We start from the raw sequence: 22,433 nt of genomic DNA, 5'->3' as shown, positions 1-22,433 counted from the left end.
TGGTGTGTGCACGGCTACTGGTCTACACTATTTTGCATTCCACTCAAAGGGACCCATCATTCATCAGGAGCCAAGTGAGGTGTGAGCAACATCAGCAGAGATTCCCGCACCAAACAGGGACACATCAAGCTTATGCCCAGACAAGATACATACTCTGCCACAGCGCAGTGATCATTGAGCTTTATCTTTTCTTCTTTGAGGAATCAGGCTTATCAAACATGGCAACGCTATTTATAGTGAGGGTGGAGAGGGACTGACCTTTTCCCAGCATCACTTCCAAAGATCAGGTAAGAAATCTTGCAAGTTAAGAAGACCACCTTAGGGACGCCTGGGTGGCTCAGTTGGTTGGACGACTGCCTTTGGCTCAGGTCATGATCCTGGAGTCCCAGGATCGAGTCCCGCATGGGGCTCCCAGTTCCATGGGAAGTCTGCTTCTCTCTCTGACCTTCTCCTCGCTCATGCTCTCTCTCACTGTCTCCCTCTCAAATAAATAAATAAAATCTTAAAAAAAAAAAAAAAAAAAAGAAGAAGAAGAAGACCACCTTACCTCTATTTTTTCCCATATGGCTTCGTAGTTGTCTTGGTGTTGAATATCTTGCATCAGTTTCTGAATTAAAGCAGACTTTGTGGCAGAATGGCTCTCTTTTTTCTCAGAGGATGCAGCTCTCTCTGACTTCTCGTCGATGTATTTTTTCATACCAGAGAGAGGCATGCACAACTCCTCGTCAGAAAGAATGTCGCTCAGGGGCCCAGACTCCATGCTTTCCCCCAGGGAAGAGGCTATGTCACTGGATGAGCTTGGAGACACTCTGCCTAGCCTCGTGTGCTTCTTCTTGACATGGTACGTTGGATAGATCTCAGAATCCGAGTTCATTTCAGACAGTTCCCAGTCGTCAATATTTTGGATGGTTTCTCCTCTGGGTTTCTGAGGCAGAAGCTTCGTGAGGTTCTCCAACTTCAACGCTAGGACTTCAGTCTGCTTCAGGTGAGAGGGCAGTGCTAGGTACTCATCAGAACCATACCAGGCCTCCACCACCTGGCCATTCCTGGTGACGTGACTTGGGGAGGAGGAGTAACTTTTTTTGCTTTTGGTTTTTGAAAGAAGGGATACTGGAGACGCGACATTGTCTGAGCCAACAGAGGATTCGCTACTTTGAGTAAAAGGCGGAGAGCTGGATGTTTCTGACTGCACTGGCAGTTTGGCATTCCAACTCGTCTGACGGCATGGCTCGAGGGAGGACGTCGAAACGGAATCTGTTTCTGGCCCCTCTACAGCCTTGGGGGTACCTGAAGGAATTCCATTCGGCATGGCTGAGCTCTTCGTGCTCTCAGCTTGGTTGCCTGAGCCCGCCCCCCGCTTCAGAGTTCGGCATGGGGGCACCTCTGCTGGGGCCTTGTGTGGCTTTTTAAGTCGGAGTTTCTCTTTGTGGCAGTCACTAAGCCTTCCCAGGCTGGAGGATATTTCCTTGATGTGACTTTTGACGGTGTTTTCAAGATTCCCCTCCCCCACCTTGTGCAAACACTCATAGGACTGGCTGGCAGCAGAAGGGCTGCTGGGGTAGGAAGACTGTAACACCAGACAAAGCTTGGATCTGTCAGGAGGGTCCACCAGAGAGGGGGTGCTTCTGCTCATCTCGGGCTTGAGATCAGCCAGCTGCTTCTTTCCATCAGTGCCTTTCAGATTATTCTTAAAATTTTCCTCTTTAAGGAAAAGCCCTCTTTTTGGCAATGTGGGCTGCGTGGGAGAGTCCTCATTGTAATTAAAGCAATCTCGGATGGATCGCTTGGGAGTTGCATTTTCACAAGGCTGAGGCTGTTGGTTCCTTGTCTCAGGCTGGGAAGAGGAACTGGCTTCTGGCATCACGGCCTCAGGAGGGGGCTGATCGGCATTTGTCAGAGCTTCCCCGGAAGATGATGTTCCGGGCACTAAGCCTGGTGGCTCCTCGACTGTTAAAGCACTGTCCTCCTCACGTCCACCTTTGTCATCTGCTGAAAGAGACACTTGAGATGCCTCCTCACCAACCGCTTTGCCACAGCTGTATGGGTTGGGGTCAGTGGCCACCGAGAGTAACCCAACGCTTCGAATGAGCTCGGGGAACTCCTTTTCCATCTCACTGTAGCTCCAAGAGTCAAAGGGTTTGGTTTTGACCTGGCTAGAGGTCATGTCCCCTAGGCCACCGAGCAAATCCTCACTTGGACTGTAGTCAGACAGTTCGAAAGCAGTAATACCACAATCCAGAGATAAGTAATTTTGAGAGCATTTGATAGTTAACTGTCCTGAGTCATCCACTTCTGTTAGAGAATCAAGCCGGCCCTGGAACAGACAAGGGCAACAGTTTCAGTAAATGCAACATCAATTATACTCAACTGCTGTTCAGATGAAATCTCAGCAGAGGCCACTGTAAAGGTCAAAAAATGCAGCAGTCTCCATTGCTTCTGGTTTAACATACAGAAAAGCATACTGATCAATTATATTGCTTTATATAGTATCCTGTTCTTAAATATTTTGGGACTTTTCTTTAATCTGGAGAATAGAGACTTGACAGAAACGGTCAAGGTTAAGCCAAAAATATCCATTCTTGACTTAACTTTCCATTTTAAAATAGCCTGTAGTTCATTTAATGAGCATTTCTTATGTGATGCCTTAAGTAATAAAATTCTGGGAACAAAGTAATATTAGAGTAAAATCTCTACGAACTGATCTGCTTTGTGTATTGCTATCACTCCAGCACTTACCACAGTGGCTAGCTTATAGAAAATCCTCAATAAATACATTTAAATGGTATAATTAATTACACTAAGTCTGTCATGTTAACTTTTTATTCACAAATCACAGGAAGGTGAACTACTGAATTTGCACACACCACAGAAACTTTTCAGGACCAGTTCCCATTTGTACCCACCCTTTTGAAGATAAACACAGGTAATCCTGGAGAAAAGTAATGAATACCGAAACTTACCATTTTAGTCCCTGTCCCCTCTCTCTGCATACAGAGTTTTTCTCCCCAACTCCCATTTGTGTGTGTGTTACATACTAACTGCCTCCCTCCCTTGTTATTTATAATTCAAGATAGGCCAGTTTGATTTGAAACCCCCCTGTGCTAAAGAATAGCTTTACAAGTAAGTACTTTTAATTTTTAATCTTTAATTATATAATGAAGGCTTCTGTCTCATCACTAATGCAGTTTTTTTCTTTCTTTCCTTTTTTTTTTTTTTTGTTTGTTTAAGATTTACTTATTTGAGAGGAGGGGGCAGAGGGAGAGAGAGAACCCTCAAGTCAACTCCTCACTGAGCAGGGTGCCTGATGTGGGGCTTGATCCAGGACTCTGAGATCATGACCTGAGCCAAAATCAAGAGTCGGCTGCTTAACTGACTGAGCCTTCCAGGCACTCCTCATCACTAATGTGGTTTCTAATATCACACAACAGATGAGGAGATTTTTTACTGATGATTTGCTTAAGAAAGAAGGGCCTGAGAATCCTTTTATGCTTACCAGCTAAGAGCTGCTTGATCTGATCTAGCCTCTTAGGAGATGAAGAAAGGAAACTGAGAAGTGAAGTGTTGTTATATCCCAGACCTCTCTTCTACTCAAGGAGGAAGCAGATGAGCAAAGTGAAGCCAGAAGTCATGTGGCTGCTGAGCCCTGTGTCCTTTCAGCCAGGTTATACCGAGATCTGGTCACTCTGGGACTTCACACCGGGTTGTTGTTCATTTGTGCATTTTGCGTTTGGAAATATTCTCTCCCATCACACCTTTACTTTGCCTTTATCTCCTACTCCCCTCACTGGCATGCCACAATATCTAAATAAATAATAATAATAAGCCTCATTTAACTTTTCTAAACCTGTTTCCTCAGGTATAAATGGAGATGGTTGATTACGACTCCTGCTTTTTCATTTAATCCTCGCAATAACTTTCTTCTGGGGTCTGTACTATTGTCCCTATTTTATATAAGAGGAGCCTAAGCTAAAAGAAGGTACATAACTAGCATATGGCCTCCTATCTAAGGGCCAAAATGGGCCTTAGAAGGAGGCTTTATGACCCACAGTCCACACTCTGACATCTGTGGTAATTTTCTCTGATTTAATTGGACACTATTTTAAACAGATATACTCCCTCCTCCAGTTTGTTCTCCACATTGCCACATTGTAAAGAGTAAGCTTGGGGCTCCTGGGTGGCACCGTCAGTTAAGCATCCAACTCTTAGTTTTGGCTCAGGTCATGATCTCAGGGTGATGAGATTGAGCCCTGTGTCAGGTTCTATACTCACGGGGAGTCTGCTTGGAATTCTCTCTCTCCTTCTCCCTTTGCCCATTTACAGATTGCAAACATGATGCTTTAAGTCCTTTGTTAGCTTCCTACTGCTGGGTTAAAAACCCCAACCCTTCCAAGAACAGACATAAAGAGGCCTGCCTCAATCCATACTCCCTCTCCCTGGCTGCACCCAACCACAGTGTTCTCCTTTCAGTTTTTGAATATAACGAATTCCTTCTGCCTCAGGGCGTTTGCACATGCTATTTTCCCTCTGTCAAGAAATCTTACAACATCCCTTAACTTACAACATCCCTTAACTGGTTTAACTCTTATGCGCCCTTCAGACTCAGATCAAGCTTCACTTCTTCAAGACTCTAAACTCCCACCTAAGTCAGAATTTTTCTTCTTGTATGCTCTCATAAAATTATGATGTTTTCCCTTTAAGTATTTACCTCAATCTATAAATAAATACTATTGTGATTATTTGATTAATTTGTTTCTCCCATTGATTTGTAAGCACCACAGGAGTTTAAATCACAAAGAAAATTGTTGACTCACTGAACACTTGCAACATTTAGCATGGGGATGTGTATAGAGTAAGCAATCACAGATGTATCTGTTGAATAAATGAATGAATGCATGAGTGAGGACGTTTTGGGATGTAACTCTATGGTTCGTGTAATTTCTTGCCCTGATTATGCAGTTTCAGTTGACTCTAGTGATTAATAGCCCAAGTTTCAGAGTCAAATTCTGGCTCTTCCAGTAATTAGCCAAGTGACCATGAGCCAGCAGGCTGATGTCACTAAACCTCATTTCCTTCATTTGCAAAAAGCAAATGATAAGCCCTGTCAAGAGCTGTTGTGGGTCTTAAAGGAGATAATATATGTAAGACATAAGTCTGGTATGTGAATATGTGCTCATGGAATGTTCACTCTTATTACTTATTATATTATTACTTTTACTAATCAAGTATATTGAGGGGGCAACTTTCATCAAAATGAGAGGTATCCCTATGCTTAATTACACTGCACAAAAATGGGAAACCAGTATTAACTGCCAATCTCAATAAAAATTACCTAAATGGAATTGTGTGGCTTTTACGCTTCATACCTGGGACAAAACACTTTAAAGAATAAATTCAGAAGCCAAAACCACTAAGGAATGAGCCAGCCAAACAAAAGTCACACTTTATGCAATTTTTAAGAGAGTAATATGGAAAACCGTATTGAAAAGCAGGTTGTATTTATTTAAATTTTTTAATTCGGTTGTCCAGTACTCAGAACTTATCCCCTCACACAGTTAGTATTATAAATGATGGCTTAATTCTCAAGCTATCCCATAAGTTGGTATTAAAAGTTGGTATCTAACTAGGGCATTAAGGAGGGCATGTGTTGTGATGAGCACTGGCTGTCACACGTAACTAATGAACCGTGAACTCTACATAAAAAACTAATGATGTGCTATATGTTAGCTAACTGAACATAATAATAGAAAAAGAAAAACAAAAACCAAAACAATAAATAAATAAATTACTAACTAGTTGAAATTTATATTATTTTCTATCATTTTTTATCATAAAAGTATAGCACTGCAGCTACTTAAGTAAGGTGAAAGAGGTTTTAAGTCAAACTGTTTCTATGATGAGTAGAGAAAAAGAAATTTGAGAGTTCAGGTAAAAATTAGGCCTCTACAACTGCCAGTCACCTGTTTCTATAGCCCTGGGAAAGAATTTGGTGTTCACTGTGGTGGTCACCAGACCCCTAAGATCAGGAATACTGTTATACTTGAAAATAACTGGAACTCAATAGAAGATATTAGATGAACATATGGTGTGAGACTACATTTCAGATAACAGGGTATGGCCAGGTTTTCCTAAATCTTCCCCTGAAGATCCCTTGCCTGGCCAGTCCTTTGGTTGGAAAAGAAAATAACATACTCAAAAATACTGGTGCCCCAAAGGGAACCCTCTCCCATCCTGTTCCCAACAAGGCTAACTATTTCCATGCATGGCTGACTGTCACTCGTGGGGTAACTATTTTTAATAAGACTGCATTTTTAATGTGGAAAAAAATCCCTCCCTGAAAAACAAACAAAGAACAGTACACAGCGTATCCGTTTCATATCCTAAGGACCAAATGATAAGCATCCACCCAGGCATTATTTTTAACACAGTTTGTTATTAACAGCGTTCTTCAAAAGTACTTTTTCTAGATTTCAGCATGCAGAGGCAATTTTTAAAAAAGAAGGTTCTCTGAAGTATCCCAGAGCAGATGAATAATGAGTTTCATTTCTTAAAATATTGCTTAGTAATACTAATATTTTTAGCTCCATGGCTTTGCTCTGGACCACTGTCCCAGTTTTCTAAGGAATGGAAGTAATAGTCTCAGGTGGGCAGAGAGGTGGGGAAGAGTGCATGTCGTGTAGTGCTTTTTTATTTGAGAAATATCACATTTAATTGTGTAGTGCTATTAGCTGTGTCACGGCTGCCTAACAATGTCTCAACACAAATATACCTCAATTTAATATGCTATGAAGCAGTTTCTCAGATGAAGCTTATGTTTTATGGAGATGGCAATTAATTCACTTTATTGCTGGTTTCAATCTTCTCCGAGACATCAAGGAAACTCTCCCCCATGTCCCCAATTTGAAACAAAATTTTTGCTTTGTTCCTCACCGATAATTAACTTAACTGAATGAAGCTCTAGTTCCAAATGTCTTCTTTAGATCTTTCTTTTTTTAACACTACATTTTGCTACCAAAAAATATGAGATAATATTCATAATTTAGAGACATGAAGATCTCCCTATTAAAATGCCCCCAAAGTTCTATCAGTGTCCACTGTTACATCAAGATGAGTTTTGTACACTGACTCAGTGTTACTGAGAAGACAGTTGGAAATAGAATTTTACTGTTTTAATCATGCATACAATAAAAAATTTTGTATGCCCCTCACCCCTTCCTCCCCTAATCTCATTACATGGTGTTTGTTGCTCTTCAACTACTAACATATACAATCACAGACCTCTTAACCAGAATGCCACAAGCCCCCTGAGTTTTTAGACCACATGAACTAGATTCTTGATCAGATTCCTTTTAGGCCTATCATGCTGGGATTCTACTGTTCTGAATATGTTCTGGAGAGCAGCAATAGACTGAGAGAAGCAAATAATGAGAGGGAAATGGAAAGCAAAGCAAAGTTTACCTTCTGATAGGCAAGGGGGAAATACACAAAAATATTTTAATGTTTTATTTATACTATAGTAATTATTTTTAAGAATCTCCATTTTCTACAGGCTAAAACTATAAGCCAAATGATTAATTTCCAAGATAAATCCTAGCCCACCAACCTAAAATTTTATCTCCCTCTTCTGTCCCTAAAGCAGTGATTATCTGCATTATTTAATTCAATTCAACTCATTAGATTTTTATTTACAGTGATACAAATAAGGTGCTGTGGGAGATAGAGATGATTTTAATCTGGTACCAACACTCATCCAGTTCTAATCTAGCATGTACTCTGTCATGATATAAATGGACCTATGACAAAGGCTCACAGATGAAAACACAAAGTACTTCAGGTACGTGCTCTGAAAAGACAAATGTATAAGGATTGTATGGGTCAAGTGCTTATTTACCACACCATCTGGTATGTGGTAAGCCTTAATCATTGTTTGCTCTTGTGTTCATATTATAGTTATCACTTCCTGTGTCATTTTACCTCTCTAAACCTCAGCCCTATTACCTGTAAGATGGACATAATAATATCAGCTGTTAAGTAAGAACAACAGCACCTTCCCTTCCGACCTCCTAGAACTGTTTTCAGGATCTAAAAAAAAAATGTGAAGGCGATTCCTAAGATGGATTAATCACCTTTGAACGCCTAGTGCCTTTATAGTAGGAGATCGGTAAGTATTTAGGGGAGATAGAAAGGAAAGCAGGAAGGAAGGGAAGGGAGAGGAAAGAAGGAAGAAAGAATTCCTACTATTACAACAAAGCTCGATTAAGAGATGGTTTTGTTTGTTCTGTTTAATTTAATTATTCCTGGATGTATGTCCTTAGGTAGTCACTTAACCTCTCTCAGATTCAGCTTTTCCATCCATAAAATAGAACTATTTATAATATCTCTTACCCTCCTCACTAATTGAAACAATAAATATAAAGTATTTATCAAAGTATCTGAAATATAAAAAATTTCAGTACAACACATTTTTCACACAATGTTGAGCTTTGCCCATTTTTTTGTTTAGTTGGTTGGTTTTGTTTTAGCAAAGCATTTGCTAATTTGCTTAAAAAATATGTTCTGTGTCATATTTAAATAAAAGAAACTTGTGCATTTTGTTTTTGCAAAGACAGAAAGAGAGAGAACTTGCCACTTTCTCAACTTTCCTTATTCTTTAATGCGGTTCAGAAACTCAACTAACTTACAAAAAGAGAAAATGAGCTCACTTTCACTGGAAGGACATCTACTATTTCAGGTTATCAGCCTGTTTTATGCCATTTCCCTCTTCATTCTATAAATCTATTTTACCTTAATTTGTTCTGATAAAGTTTAGAATTTTATCATAATTCCCTTCCTGTTTTCCACAATCCCAGTGTGCTTGCTGGCAAAACAAACAAAACCAAGCAGTTTTTGAAATGTTCTCATGGAGTCACACTAGAGGCACAAACAAATAGGATCTGATTTCTATAGTTTTAGGAAGGTTGGTAATGGAAACAGTGCTCTAATTCATAGAAAAATATCCACAAAGTAGACAGCTAAGAACCTACTTTTTTTTTTTTAACCCCCAAACACAACATATTCTTGCATATTTAGGACAGAACTAAAGAATTTCAAATATGAAAATGCACAAAATTATTTCCAATCAAATCTGTAAATAACGGTTGAGCTCACACTGTGAAACCCATCATGGACACTAATGTAAACTCGAAACATAAAGCAGTGGCCAGTGACAATTAGTTAGCCTCAGTGGCTTTTCACTGTTACCTGGGCTGCTCTCTTGAATGACCCAAGTTCAAATCAGTACATGATGAATGTATTTCACAAAACAACAACGGTGATAACAATAAGCCCTAACATACTGTTATAGCTCCTGCTCTACAACAAAGAGTTAGTGATAAGTAAATGTTTATTTAATGAATAAATATATAAAATGAACTAGTTTAATCCAATGATTTCATATGCCCCCCTCTAGGAATAGAAAGTGGGTAGATCTGATGACTGATCAAAGCTGGATGTTGGACAGAGCCAGCAGGACACATAAGGAGGAACAATAACAACAACAAAAATTTGTATAGATTAGGGATGGCAGGTAGCTAGCTAAAGAAGGAGTGCTTCCGAATGTAGATCAATCTTTCCCAATTCTCATCTCTAGCTCATTGGTGTACACCTCATGAATACCACATTTAGGGCAGAGTTAGTCTGGGATTCTCTGTAGTCTCCCAGGACCACAAGAGGCCCAGTCAAGACCTCTCTTAAGGATCCCATCTGGGAGGGATGGCATCTGGGCACTAACACACATACCCACGTACTCATTCGGTGATCTTAAAAAAGGACTCTACAGAGTTTGTATCACCTCCCTCACTGCCACAAGAACAGGAAAAGCTGAATGAAAACAAAGAGCATAAAGCTAGAAGTGAGCCCGGTGGATTTTGATTCTCATAAACTTCCAGGGCCTGTGGGGAATTTGTTACAGCAAGAGCATCATTATTATGAAAACAACAATCAACAAGTATAAATCATTTATGAAAATAGGCATAGATTTGTTTTGTGTTGCTGAAAATGTTGGAACCACTGAAACATTAATTAATACTGAATTATGCAACACTCATTATAAGGTCTTTTAATCTTACTTATTTATGTAAGTGTCTTACAAACTTCTACAATATATATTTTCCACAAAACCAAGGGTAGGGCACTAATGTGGATGTTAAGAGCCAAGGGACCACACACACACACACACACACACACACACACACAGCTCTTGCTTAGCACAATGATTTGCTCCTATATATGCCAGTTTTATGTGGGATTAGGAGAGTTCATTTGGATTCAGATTCATTGTGTTCATTTTTTTAAGATTTTATTTATTTATCTATTTACTTATTTATTTATTGAAGAGAGGGAGAGAGAGAGTGCAAGTGGGGGTGGGAGGGAGGTGTAAAGTGAGAGGAAGAGGGAAAAGCAGACTCCCTGCTGGGTGTGGAGCCTGACACAAGGCTCAGTCTCACGACCTCAAGATTATGACCTGAGCTGAAATCAAGAGTCGGATGCTTAATTGACTGAGTCCCCCAGGTACCCCCACAGTGTTCATTCTTAAGCCCTGAATCAAAAGTGACAATAACAAACTTTTCAAACTACTTTTTTTTTTTAAAGATTTTATTTATTTATGAGAAAGAGGGTGGGGGAGAGAGCGAGCACAGGCAGACAGAATGACAGGCAGAGGCAGAGGGAGAAGCAGGCTCCCTGCCGAGCAAGGAGCCCGATGTGGGACTCGATCCCAGGACGCTGGGATCATGACCTGAGCCGAAGGCAGCTGCTTAACCAACTGAGCCACCCAGGCGTCCCTCAAGCTACTTTTCATATGAGTACAAAAAACCCAAATACATTGGCTGAAGCTCATATGACTCATCGCATCCAGAATGATTTTTTTCAAAGTATGAATTTAATCATGTTAAATCCCCAACAAACTCTCCTGTTGTCCCTAAAATAAAGTCCAATTCTTCTAATAGGACTTTTCATCTTCATAATCTGACCTCTGCTTACCTATTAGTTCAAATCCTGGTGCCTGGAACTTTTGGCTCCAGTATTGTCTACAGCTCTCTGAACCGGTCATTGTCTTACTTCTGGATCTTTGATGAGATACCATTCCTTCTGTCTAGAACCTCTATTACCCAGTCTAATCCTGCTTCTCCTTCACATCCCAGGTTGGACTCACCTCTGGAAAAGCTTTCCTGTCTAAGTTAGGTGCCCCTTCCCTGACCTCCAGTGGCATCATCACAATCTGCCCTTAATGTCTGTGCTTTTGTCCTTCTTAGGCACTAGGCTCCTTGAAGTCAAAGACCACATTTTGGTCACTCTGAGATTGTTAGCACCTAATGCCTAGCCATAGTAAGTGCTCAATAAATATTTATCAAATAACTTTAGGGAGCAAGAAGCCAGGTTAGCACGAACCACTATGGGCAAACTATCTGGTGTGAATTAACTTCGTCTAAAGTTTTATTCAAGTTAGAAGTGCCCTAGCCTTCGGTCACTATCCCTAGATTCAGAGCCCAGTTCAGGTCCTGATTATGTACCTACAAAGAATTCCTATCCCCCACCTCTGAACTGAAAACACTCTCCAATGGTCACATCTGATAACACATTACTTGGCTTCAAACACCCACCTCATTTGTCTCTTCGGAGAAAGCCTGCAGAATGTCCGTCTGCCTGGTGTAGTTGCCATTGGCGTCCTGCAGACCCTGCAAAATCCGCTCCCGCAGAACCAGCACAGAGACTCGGAGCTGGTGCCAGAGGAGCTGCACAGCGTGGATGTCCACAATCACGTTGACAGAGTAGGACAGCAGCTTCAGGGAAAACTCTGTTTCCAGGAGCGCATGGATTTGCTCCACGTGATCTGAAATATCTTCACAAATGTCCTGCAGGAAAGAAATGCAGAATCTATGAAGACTGTTCAGCCCTATTCTAGGAACGGGGTGTGGCGGTGGGGAGTCACTCCTTCACTTGACACCAGTTAGGGCCCACAGGTCAGGCAGACCACATGCTGGATAACTTGCCTTTGTTTTAGATCAGATGCAGAGTGGCAGGCCACATTCCTGGGCACTGGCCCTTTAGCACACATAGGTAAACCAATCTTTCTCTAGACCCCCAAAATGCTACTATTCTTTCAGATTTCACTTTGAAAGTTTAGCCAAGGTAAGAGGTCGCCTCACAAACCCACTCTATTCTCTTCATTTTTTATTTGCAAGGGAGCCAACAGCTGTTTTCTGGGCTAGTGGTGAGTCCCACTGAGCACACAATATCTCAGGATAGAGACATCCTCCAGACCCAGAGCAGGAAGAAAGATGGGCTGGAACCTGAGCTTCATGGGAACTCCCAACCATTCTCAGTGAGCCATGGGCTCTTTGGTGCAAGAGACAACTGTCACATTCCCACAATAACAGAGTTTAATATTTATTCATAAGGAATACTTAAATTTCAACCCATAATTTATAATCACAATCACTCTTTTATTGGAGAATAGTTGACATACAGTATTACATTGGTTTCAGGCACACGACATAGTGATTCAACTTCCTATATGCTATGCTGTGATGGTACATGCAAGTGCAGGTACCATCTGTCACCATACAGCACTACTGCAATGTCACTGACTATGCTCCCTAAGCTATGCCTTTTATCCGTGTGACACTGATTCATTCCCTAACTGCAAGTCTGTATCTCCCACTCACCTTCCTTCCTTTGACCTTTCCTCCCTCCCCACCTTCCCTCTGGAAACCCTCAATTTGTTCTCTACATCTATAGGTCTGACAGAATTACTCTTGAGAAAGAAAGCCAGAAAAACCCCAAGGACAAAAAAGACAAAAATACAGTTTTGTTTTTAAGACCTGGACACTTTAAACAAAAACATTACTACATCAAAGTTTCAATCTCCTCCACATATACTATTAGGTAGGCAGATGTGGTGTCTGATATGTCACTTGTCCTTACAATTTCCCAAATACCCACTGTGCTGTCAGAGGCCCTAGCATGAAATGGGTAGCACTGATGGTAATATTTAGTAGAGCAATTTGAGTCCATTAAGCATCAAAGGGATGTACATGTCAGCTAAAAGCACTCAGCGATTCATTTTCAGTTATGCATCAGTGATTTTTTTTAAATGGAGCTTTTATTATAATGATTTTTGTTAAGGCTAAAATTTTAGGATAACATTTGAGGTCTGAGTCCTATCAAGAGTATCCAAACTCACTCTGTGCTGGAAACATAACCTTTCAATTTCATATAATTCAATTACTTGTTTCTAAGAGAAGAACTAAAATGGAATCTGTATTTACTGTGCAGCAGTAGGCCAAAAATAAAAATCTATTGAAGAATGATGGAAAGTTGTGCTGAATTTTTAGTAATTACGTATAATTTCAATAAATGTTGCAATAATATTTCTTAAAACCCAAGAACTAATTGGTGATAGTTACATAAGTTGATGATAATAATTTGATGTAGGTTAAAAGTTTAAAGAGGTGTTGGAGTCCTAGTTAGGTAAAGTTCTTACAAATGTAGCCCATGAGCATATGATTTTGGGACAAAAATCATATTCCCTTATCAGCCAGTTCATGGGAACCACTCGCAGCTGGATTAGCCCATCTCTGCTGCCTTTGGCACATGACAGTGGGCCTCCACAGCTATCATCATATATTCCAGATTGCCTGGGCCTCAACGGATGCCTGCTTGGAGCATCTCCTCCATTTGTCCCCTACACCGTTTATTCCTGATACCTTGACCGCCACCCCAAAGCAGATGTCCTGTGTCCTTAACCCTCTTAGGATGCTCAGTTCTGCGAAACTTTGGGAAACTCTCTTCCTCCCACTGCTGATCTCTTCCAAATTCTCTGTACTTTCCTGGCTAGTATTTCCATTCCATTGTAAAACAAACAAAAAAATAAACACTATACTTTGTCACAGAATAATACATCTATCTCCAGCTCTACCCAAATCTGACTCTGTCCAAGGTTCCTGCTTCCCCCACTGCCCTCCCATTGAAGGCTGTTCATTCTCCCAGCCCTCCCCTGAGAGATGGGGAGCAGAGGGCTGATAGGGGCAGGGCAAGCCTCACTACTTCTTTACCACTTTTGGATCATTTTTCTTCTGTTCTCATACTAACACCCTTTGTTTTCACTAGGTGCCTGCTGTCTGCTACGCCTTCCCGACTTCCTTCTTCATTACTATTCTTCTCTTTCACTCCTCCACACTGAAGACTGCAGTAGCTCAGCTTTCCTCTCCATACCGAGAAGACCATTAACTTGGGTAACTTCAATATTCACACTGATGAGCCAATGAATACCCTAGCCTCAAATGTCCTTTATTCCACAATCCTTAAGACCTTCATACCTATTCCACTTGGATAACTCTCTGTCATAGCTCTACTTGGAACCTTGTCATCACTTCACCTGTGGAACAATATCAGAAAGTTCCCCATGCCACCAACCTCTCTTTGTCCGACTTTTTCACTCTCATTCTCCCACTCCAGGTGCCGCCCCTTTTTTTAAAGATTTTATTTATTTATTTGACACGGAGAGAGAGAGATCACAGGCAGGGGCAAGAAGGGGACAGAGGGAGAAGAAGAAGCAGACTCCCCACTGAGCAGGGAGTCCGATGTGGGGCTCGATTCCAGGACACTGGAATCATGACCTGATCCAAAGGCAGACACTCAACCAACCAAGCCACCCAGGTGCCCCAGTGCTCTTCAATCCCATCTGGGCCACCAGATTTTTCTACCATATCACCCTCCTCCTAGCACAGCCTCGACGATGATCCCTTCAGCCACTCCCTTGGCAGTGTTTTCCACTTCCTCACACTCTTGATTTCATAATTTGGATTTGTTGGTATCCATTTCCTGGGTCCTACTATGATCCTGCAGATGCAGAATACATTATATACCTAGGAGAAGAAAAGGGGTGGGTAACTTTTATGCCTCCTGCTCTGAATACTCAAATAGGCATTTCTCAACCACACCATTCCCACCCTCCCATACAATATGTTACATATAATCTTGGCACCATGAAAACTACATGCCATCACTCTTCCTACACATAATTTGGCTCCTCCATTGTGAATGCAGGAACTTAGTCAGAGCCAGGTTGTGGGTCAAGATGGCCAGGCCACTATCCAGGGGTACTAAAGCATCAGTGGTGCCAGCTAAGGTTTTTACACCCTTCTCCTGACGTATCTGTGAAATATAAATTGGCCTTGTTCCTACAGAAGCAGATGGGCTCTCCCCACGAGAGCTGACCTCCCTCTAGTGAGTATTTTGGCAATGTGCACGTGCAGTCTCTGCTGAAATTCTGAAACTAAACAATGCATGGCATGGTGCAAACTTCTGGGGTCTGCTCATTTATTTAATTATGTTTATGCCCTCTACTTGGCTACCAGGTGTCTGGTTTGACAAAATCACAGGCACACACAAACTGCAGAACAAGAACTGCAGAGATATGTGTAAGTTGTGTATGTGCGTATATATATACATATACATATATACACATAACCGTGTGCATACCCCCAAACATAGAACTGTATTTAGAACAGTCGGTGAGAGGTTTGTTTAGAGAAATAACTGAGTGATTCTGAATCTATACATACTCTTTAGTAATATAAAAATCTGCTTTTCCCAGTCCTTCTATATAAAAGTCAACCAAATATTTAAAGAATTTTCAGTTTGAAGTTTCTGAGGCTTAGCCTCTTAACTACTTTCAGCTTGTTGTATATTTATACAACAGAAGCTGAAGATTATGGACATTCTGTTTATTTTAATTCAGATAGCTATTAGAGATGTTTAAAAAGGATTTGCCCAATGGCTACCTCCCAGCAGAAGCTGTTTGGAATTAATAGGCTCTGAGAGCTCTGACCTGTTGGAGGCTCTGTGGGCATTAGATTAACAAGGTGAGTGGAAGCATGGCCGGGGCGGGGAGGGGGGGATATGGGGGGAGATTGGTGGAGGGCTGAACCAGAATCCAACTGTTGCATATAAGCCTTGATTGCACATGTGACTCCAGCAGAAGCAACTGGAAACTAGATTCAACTCACATGTTTGAAGTGCTCAGTGTATAACAAACTTTTGAGCATGGCAGTGCTACATACTAGAAACAAATTTAGTAGCTTTAGATGCACAGGTTTTTAGGAACACAAAAAGAAACAATCCTTCCAGGTTCAAGAATGGAGATTCAGATAGTATGAACATTAGTACATACCCACTATGTACTAATCCATGCATGGGGGATACAAAGTTGACCCCCCACCTTTGTGGAGTTCCCTACCTGGTAGGAAGGGGCATGTAACCAGAAATCATAATTGGGAAGATAAGCGTTCACAGAGAGAACACAAATGAGGAGAAAATTACTGTGCCCATGGAACCAAACAGGAAAGTGGCAAGAACGCTTTCCTAAGGAAATAAAGTTTGAGTCTTAAAGGAGACAAACTAGGATGATGAGGCAGAGAGGAACATTCCAGGGAGTGGCAGGTGTCAATGTGGTCTCCCTAAATATGGATCTGAGGTTTGGCACTGATTTTTCTTAGTCATAGCATATTATACACAACCCAAAAAAGAAAAAAAAAATTGATTTCATCAAAATTTAACTCTGTGAAAGATATTTTTAAGGAAAAGTTACCAGGAAAATATTTGCAAATCACATATCCAATAAAGGATTTATATCCAGAATATTGTAGCTCCCTCTGATCTTTGGGAGATATGTTCTAAGAACCCAGTGGATGCCGGAAGCAAAAGATAGTACCAGACTCTATATATACTATGGGTTTTCCTGTACACACATTCCTTTGATAGAGTTTAATTTATAAATTAGGTACAGTAAGAAATTAACAATAATAGTAAAATAGAATAATTTTAACAACATACTGTAATAAAAGTTATATGAATATGGTCTCTTTCTTTCTCAAAATATCTTATTGCACAGCTCTCACTCTTTGTCTTCCTATGATGTGAGGTGATAAGACACCTATGTGATAAGATGAAGTGAGCTAATGACACAGGTAGTGTGATGTAGTCAGGCTACTATTGACCTCTTGACAATACATCAGAAGGAGGATCTTCTGCTTTCAGACTTCAGCTGATCACTGAAAGGAAGAACTATTGTATATAAAGAATATTCAAACCTCAACAGTAAGAAAACAACTAATCTAATTATATAATGGGCAAAAGACTTAAACACTTTACCTAAATGGGAATAATGATGCTTAAAAAAAGAAAAGCACATGAAAAAACTTTCAGCCTCATTAACCATTAGAGAAATGCAAATTACAACTACAATGAGATACCTGTATATACCTATCAAAATGGCCAGAATAAAAAATTTACAATAATACCAAGTGCTGAGAAGTTCTAGAACAACTGTAACTCTCCTACACTGCTAATGAAATGCAAAATGGTATAGTCACTCTGGAAAACAGTTTAGCAGTTTCTTATGAAGTCAGACATATACTACCATAGGACCCAGCTGTCTCACTCCTGAGTGCTCACCTTAAAGAAATAAAAACTCAGGCACATTCACAAATGAAAAGAAGCTACTCATAATTACCAAAACCTAAACATCTTTCAGTGAGTAAATGGATAAACAAACTACAGTACATCCACATAATATACAACAAATGGGGGGGAAGATCTAATAATACATGTAACAATTTCTAAAATCTCAAAGGCATTATGCTAAGTGAAAGAAGCCAGTCTCAAAAGGTTAAATGCTATATAATTCCATTTACACAACATTCTCAAAAGAAAATCATAGTAATGATCAACAGATCAGTGGTTGCCAAGCGGGGTTGGGGAGGGCATGACTATAGACTGATGACAGATAGCACAAGTAATGTTTTCTGGGGTGATGGAATTGTTCTGTATCCTGAGTGTGGATATGGTTAGACAAATCTACACAAGGGTTAAAATTTGTAAAATTGCACATTAAAAAAAAAAAACAAAGTCAATTTTTCTGGATGATAATTTTAAAGATAAGAAAACCAGTTTATAGTCTCTTGGTAAAATGCATATAAAAATTAGTTTTGGGTCACATATTCCCTTCAGAGCTTGGAAATAACAAGAGCACAGTCATAAGGTCATGGCACTACTATCATTATACCTGATGCTACAACCTCCACATTATTTTCTAATAAGTATTATCCTTAAAGAAAATGAGGATAATCTGGAGCCCATCTCAAAGTGAATTAAAGCAAATGGCAGTGATTAACAACATATCTTCAAAGTTGCATAAGACTTTTTCCTTAGACATTTCTGTGTTCATGTGGGAAAGTGATGGTCTCCATTTTGCTTTAATTCTCATAAAGCAGTGTAGCCTCTGTGGTGTTCACAATCATTTGCAACATAATATGCACTGAATACATTATGCTGCCAACTGCCCACTTTGCTCGACCTCTCTGACACATTGTGGTCAGACACACCCTGCAGCTGCAGGGTATCTGGGTGGCTCAGTGGGTTAAGCCTCTGCCTTTGGCCCAGGTCATGGTCTCAGGGTCCTGGGATTGAACCCCGCATCCGGCTCTCTGTTCAGCAGGGAGCCTGCTTCCCCCTCTCTCTCTCTACCCACCTCTCTGCCTACTTGTGATCTCTCTCTCTGTGACAAATAAATAAATTAAATCGTTTTAAAAAGATTAGTTTAAAAAAAATTGCAGCTGCTGCTGCCTGTCTTTTGAAACAGGAATCTTCCACAGTTACTGAGGCCGTTCATACAAACACTGACCTGACACTGTTCACAAATAAACTCAAGCCAGTTGGGCATTTTTTCTTTTAATTTAGTTGTGTGTTTATGTGAGAGAGGTGCCTTTTCTTTCCTTCTTTCTTTCTTTCTTTCTTTCTTTCTTGTTTGTAGGATTGTTGTATATTTTTCAGCTGTAATTTATTTTTTCTAGACAGAGACAGTGCTGTTATGTGTTTAACCAGTATACTCAGTCTTCACCAGCTTGTGATAGAGAGGAGGGCACCCTTCCTATGAGTGCTCTAATTGCTTTGCGCCTGCTGCTTGTCCCTGGGAGAGGATCTGTTTGCTGTCTCATCCTAAGGCCACCATGCCCGTTCTCCATCATTCTTGAAACATCCAGGTTTTCTTGTGAAATGACAAGTATCCATGGATCAGCATTCTTCCAAAGTGGCCCAAACCGCCCATCCCCAGGCTGTGTGTATTTGGAGGGAAACCCACCCCTCCTGCAACTTCCTCATCCAGGTACTAAGAGTCTCATGCTCTACCGACGAACTAGCCGGCACCTCTCACCCAGGTACTAAAACAACACTTGGCACCTCAGTTTCCTGAAGTCCCATAAATACAATCCTTCCCCTTCTCTCCGCTTCTTGCTTCCCCACATGCAATCCCTAAGTGAGAAAACACAGAAAATCCCCCCAATACCTCCAGACTGCCTCTCCATGGGAAAAAAAAAAAAAAAAAAACAGTAATCAGTAGGCATTTCTCCATTCATCTAAAACCCCAAATAATGTCTTTTTCTTTTCCTAAAAATTTTAATATTTCTCTCAAAACATTCTTGACTTATATTTGTGTAACTGCGGGACACATTCAAATGGTTTTTCTAAGAAACTGTGAATTAAGAAACTGTGAATTAAAGTCTGCTTTTTAAAGGACAGTCAGGCCTCTTTCCACTCCCATTGTTTTCCTATCACAGTTTCAAAAATCTCAAACCCTCAGCTTAACCAGTGCATACCATTACATTTAGAAAAACATAAATTACATTAAAAAAAAAAGTTTTCAGGGCACCTGGGTGGCTCAGTGGGTTAATAAGCCTCTGTCTTTGGCTCGGGTCATGATCCCAAGGTCCCCCAATTAGTCGACTGCTCCCTGCTTTTTTTTTTCCTTCCTTGAGAAAATATACCATCCTAATGGTCCTAATTTCTAATTTGTCATATTGAAAATGACTGAAATGGGAGGCCAGGAGAGATGTTGAGACTTTTTATGATCATCACAGTACATACCTCTCTCCAAAGTTTTAAGAACTCTATGGTTAGAAGTAACGGTTATCCCTTTAATTGCTAAAATCTGGAAAGTGTGAGGACTGAAATTAAATTATTTATGTGCAAATGACTTTGCTGCTATCATTAGCTACAACTCATCCATCTCCCTGATCAGTCTGTACCTGTCTGAATGCAGGAAACGTGCCTCAGTTGTCTCTGTGTCTATGGTGCCACACTGCCAATTGAAGAAAATACTGTGTTCCCCAAAGCAAACAGAAATCCCTATAAAGCAAGCACTAGTCTAGGTTCCTCTCTTAAGTGCATTCACAGTAATTGGCACTCAGTTGGCAGAAGAAAGCAGCTCCCATTGGATGCCAGTTGTGCTGATTAGCTGAGCTGCTGAAAAAGCATATAGGTTTGGCAAAGTAAAGGCTATGAGAGGAAGGAGAGGATGAAGATGCTAAATACAGGTTTGGAAGCCTTCACCCTTCCACTTTCACACTCGGAAAGTCTACTTTGCCTTCAAGTGAGAAAGGACCAGCTGGGCATTCTGTCTGGCCACACCTGCCCAGATCCAAATCTGGATTGTTCTTCTCATAATTTGAATTTTTTGTTATTGTTGTTAAAACTGTTGCTTAAAAACTTCAGAGGATTCATTGATTGAAATATCATTTTGAGTTCCTAATCCTGGGCTCTCATTATGTGAGAGGGAAAAAACCCTGAGCAAAAAGATAAGCAAATTGACAATTGCTGTTGCACTTTGGAGAAAATGGATTTTGTTTTGTTTTGTTTGTAAAGATGCATTTATTTGAGAGAGAGAATACAAGCACGAGTGGGGTGGGGGCAGAGGGGAAAAAAAACCCCAAGCAGACTCCCTGTTGGGCACAGAGCCCAACCTGGGACTTGACTTCACGACTGTGAGAACATGACCCTGAGATCATGACGTGAGCTGAAATCAAGAGGTGGTTGCTTAAGCGACTGAACCACCTAGGCACCCCAGAGAAAATGGTTTTCTAACTGGGCTATTGCTCAGACACACTCACACTCACACTGTTCTACATGGCTCAGCTAGATAAAGGTTCAACATCTAAGCACATTCACTAACAAAAACCACAGCTATGGTCTTGACTCTATACTTCCCACATCTTTATACAAGTGATTTCAGGTTAGAAATGGACCAAGAAATTAGTGGTGGCTCTTACCGTGCAGTGTGCTTGTTAATAATGTAGATTCTGGGGCTACTCCTTTGAAGAGAGATGGAACCAAGAGATCTGCAACCAAGAGATCTGCACTCTCTTAAGCATGCAATGGCCATAATGCCAGTGTTCTCGGCACCACACGCTGAAAAACACTGAGCCAGATACAGATCATCTGGCCAGGCTGACCAGCACTGAAAGTGGAACTCCGTGCATAACTATAAAAAAACAAACCTCCCAGCACCTAGAAAGATAGCCTGTCTCTGACATTATCCAGATGTATCTACAGCACAACTTACATTCCTTTTGCCCCAGAATATGATTTTGCACAGTTTTATTTACCCACTGCTGACAACATTGTGATACACTTGAGGACAGTATCAGGGTTGTAGATTTGTTTAACATGCTTTTTCCCCCCTGTTGTTTTACACTTATAATACAGAATGAAACAGACATGAGAAATCACACAAAAATATATAGCTTACTCAATTATTATTATGAGACAAACATCCTTGTAATAAATATCCGGGTCAAAAATTTTCTAGCCATGTGCCTCTTCCTAATCATAAAACCCTCTTTCCCTGCAAAAGTGACCATTATCCTGACTTGCATAGTAATCACTTTCTTGCATCTCATTCTGGTTTCATTACCCAAGTAAAGTATGCACTCATTGATACTATAACTTCCTTTTGCTCAGTTTTTCACTTGCTATGACCATTAAGTCTTTAAATCTACAGATTCCATCTATATTCCTTTTTCATACAATTTATCGGTTGAGGATCCTGGGGCATTATATCTGCAGAGTTTCCCCTAATTAGGATTTGTTGATTGCAGTCATCATGTTGGTTCCTCTGTCCTCTTTATGTCCTACAAACTGGCAGCTGAATCTTGAGGCTTAATTAGTTTTTGGTTCAATTTCTTTAAGTACTGTTATGTTATGCTTTTACTTTTGGTTTTGTTCTTTTTTGACAGTTGATGATATCCACTGTTCTGATAGTTGGTGCTCTGTAGTTAAGTCTATTAATACATTATAGAATGATGACATTCTATCATTTTGTTTTCATTTAATGGCTGGAATAACTTTATCAACTATTTATTTACAATGATACAATTCATAAAAGAAAGTCAAAGATAAACTCTTAATTCTTAACCCAGTTTTCAAGGTAATGAACTGCTTTTCTGTCAAATCAGAAGGTAAGCAACCATTTGGTTTACTTAATATCAACTACTTATTGACTTAGACATATGTGATGAGTTTTGATCCATTCCAATGGTTAATCTTACTGAACCTCAAACTGT

At 40.4% G+C, this 22,433-nt stretch overlaps 1 protein-coding gene across 5 annotated transcripts in view; it reads right to left on the bottom strand.

The window, feature by feature from the left end:
* AKAP6 (A-kinase anchoring protein 6) overlaps window positions 1–22,433 on the bottom strand; it is a 464,720-nt gene that overhangs the window by 264,704 nt on the left and 177,583 nt on the right. For all 5 annotated transcript variants that reach the window (XM_059181873.1, XM_059181872.1, XM_059181875.1 and 2 more), the window contains 2 exons: window positions 11,637–11,888; window positions 548–2,314 (listed from right to left, as the gene is read on the bottom strand). In XM_059181873.1, the coding sequence (XP_059037856.1) occupies window positions 548–2,314; window positions 11,637–11,888 (2,019 nt within the window). The remainder of the gene's footprint in view (window positions 1–547; window positions 2,315–11,636; window positions 11,889–22,433) is intronic.

Source organism: Mustela lutreola, chromosome 7 (genome assembly GCF_030435805.1).
Source record: "Mustela lutreola isolate mMusLut2 chromosome 7, mMusLut2.pri, whole genome shotgun sequence".
Lineage (NCBI taxonomy): Eukaryota > Metazoa > Chordata > Mammalia > Carnivora > Mustelidae > Mustela > Mustela lutreola.
Note: the sequence above shows the minus strand (reverse complement) of the source record. Positions and strands in the feature narration are given on the sequence as shown.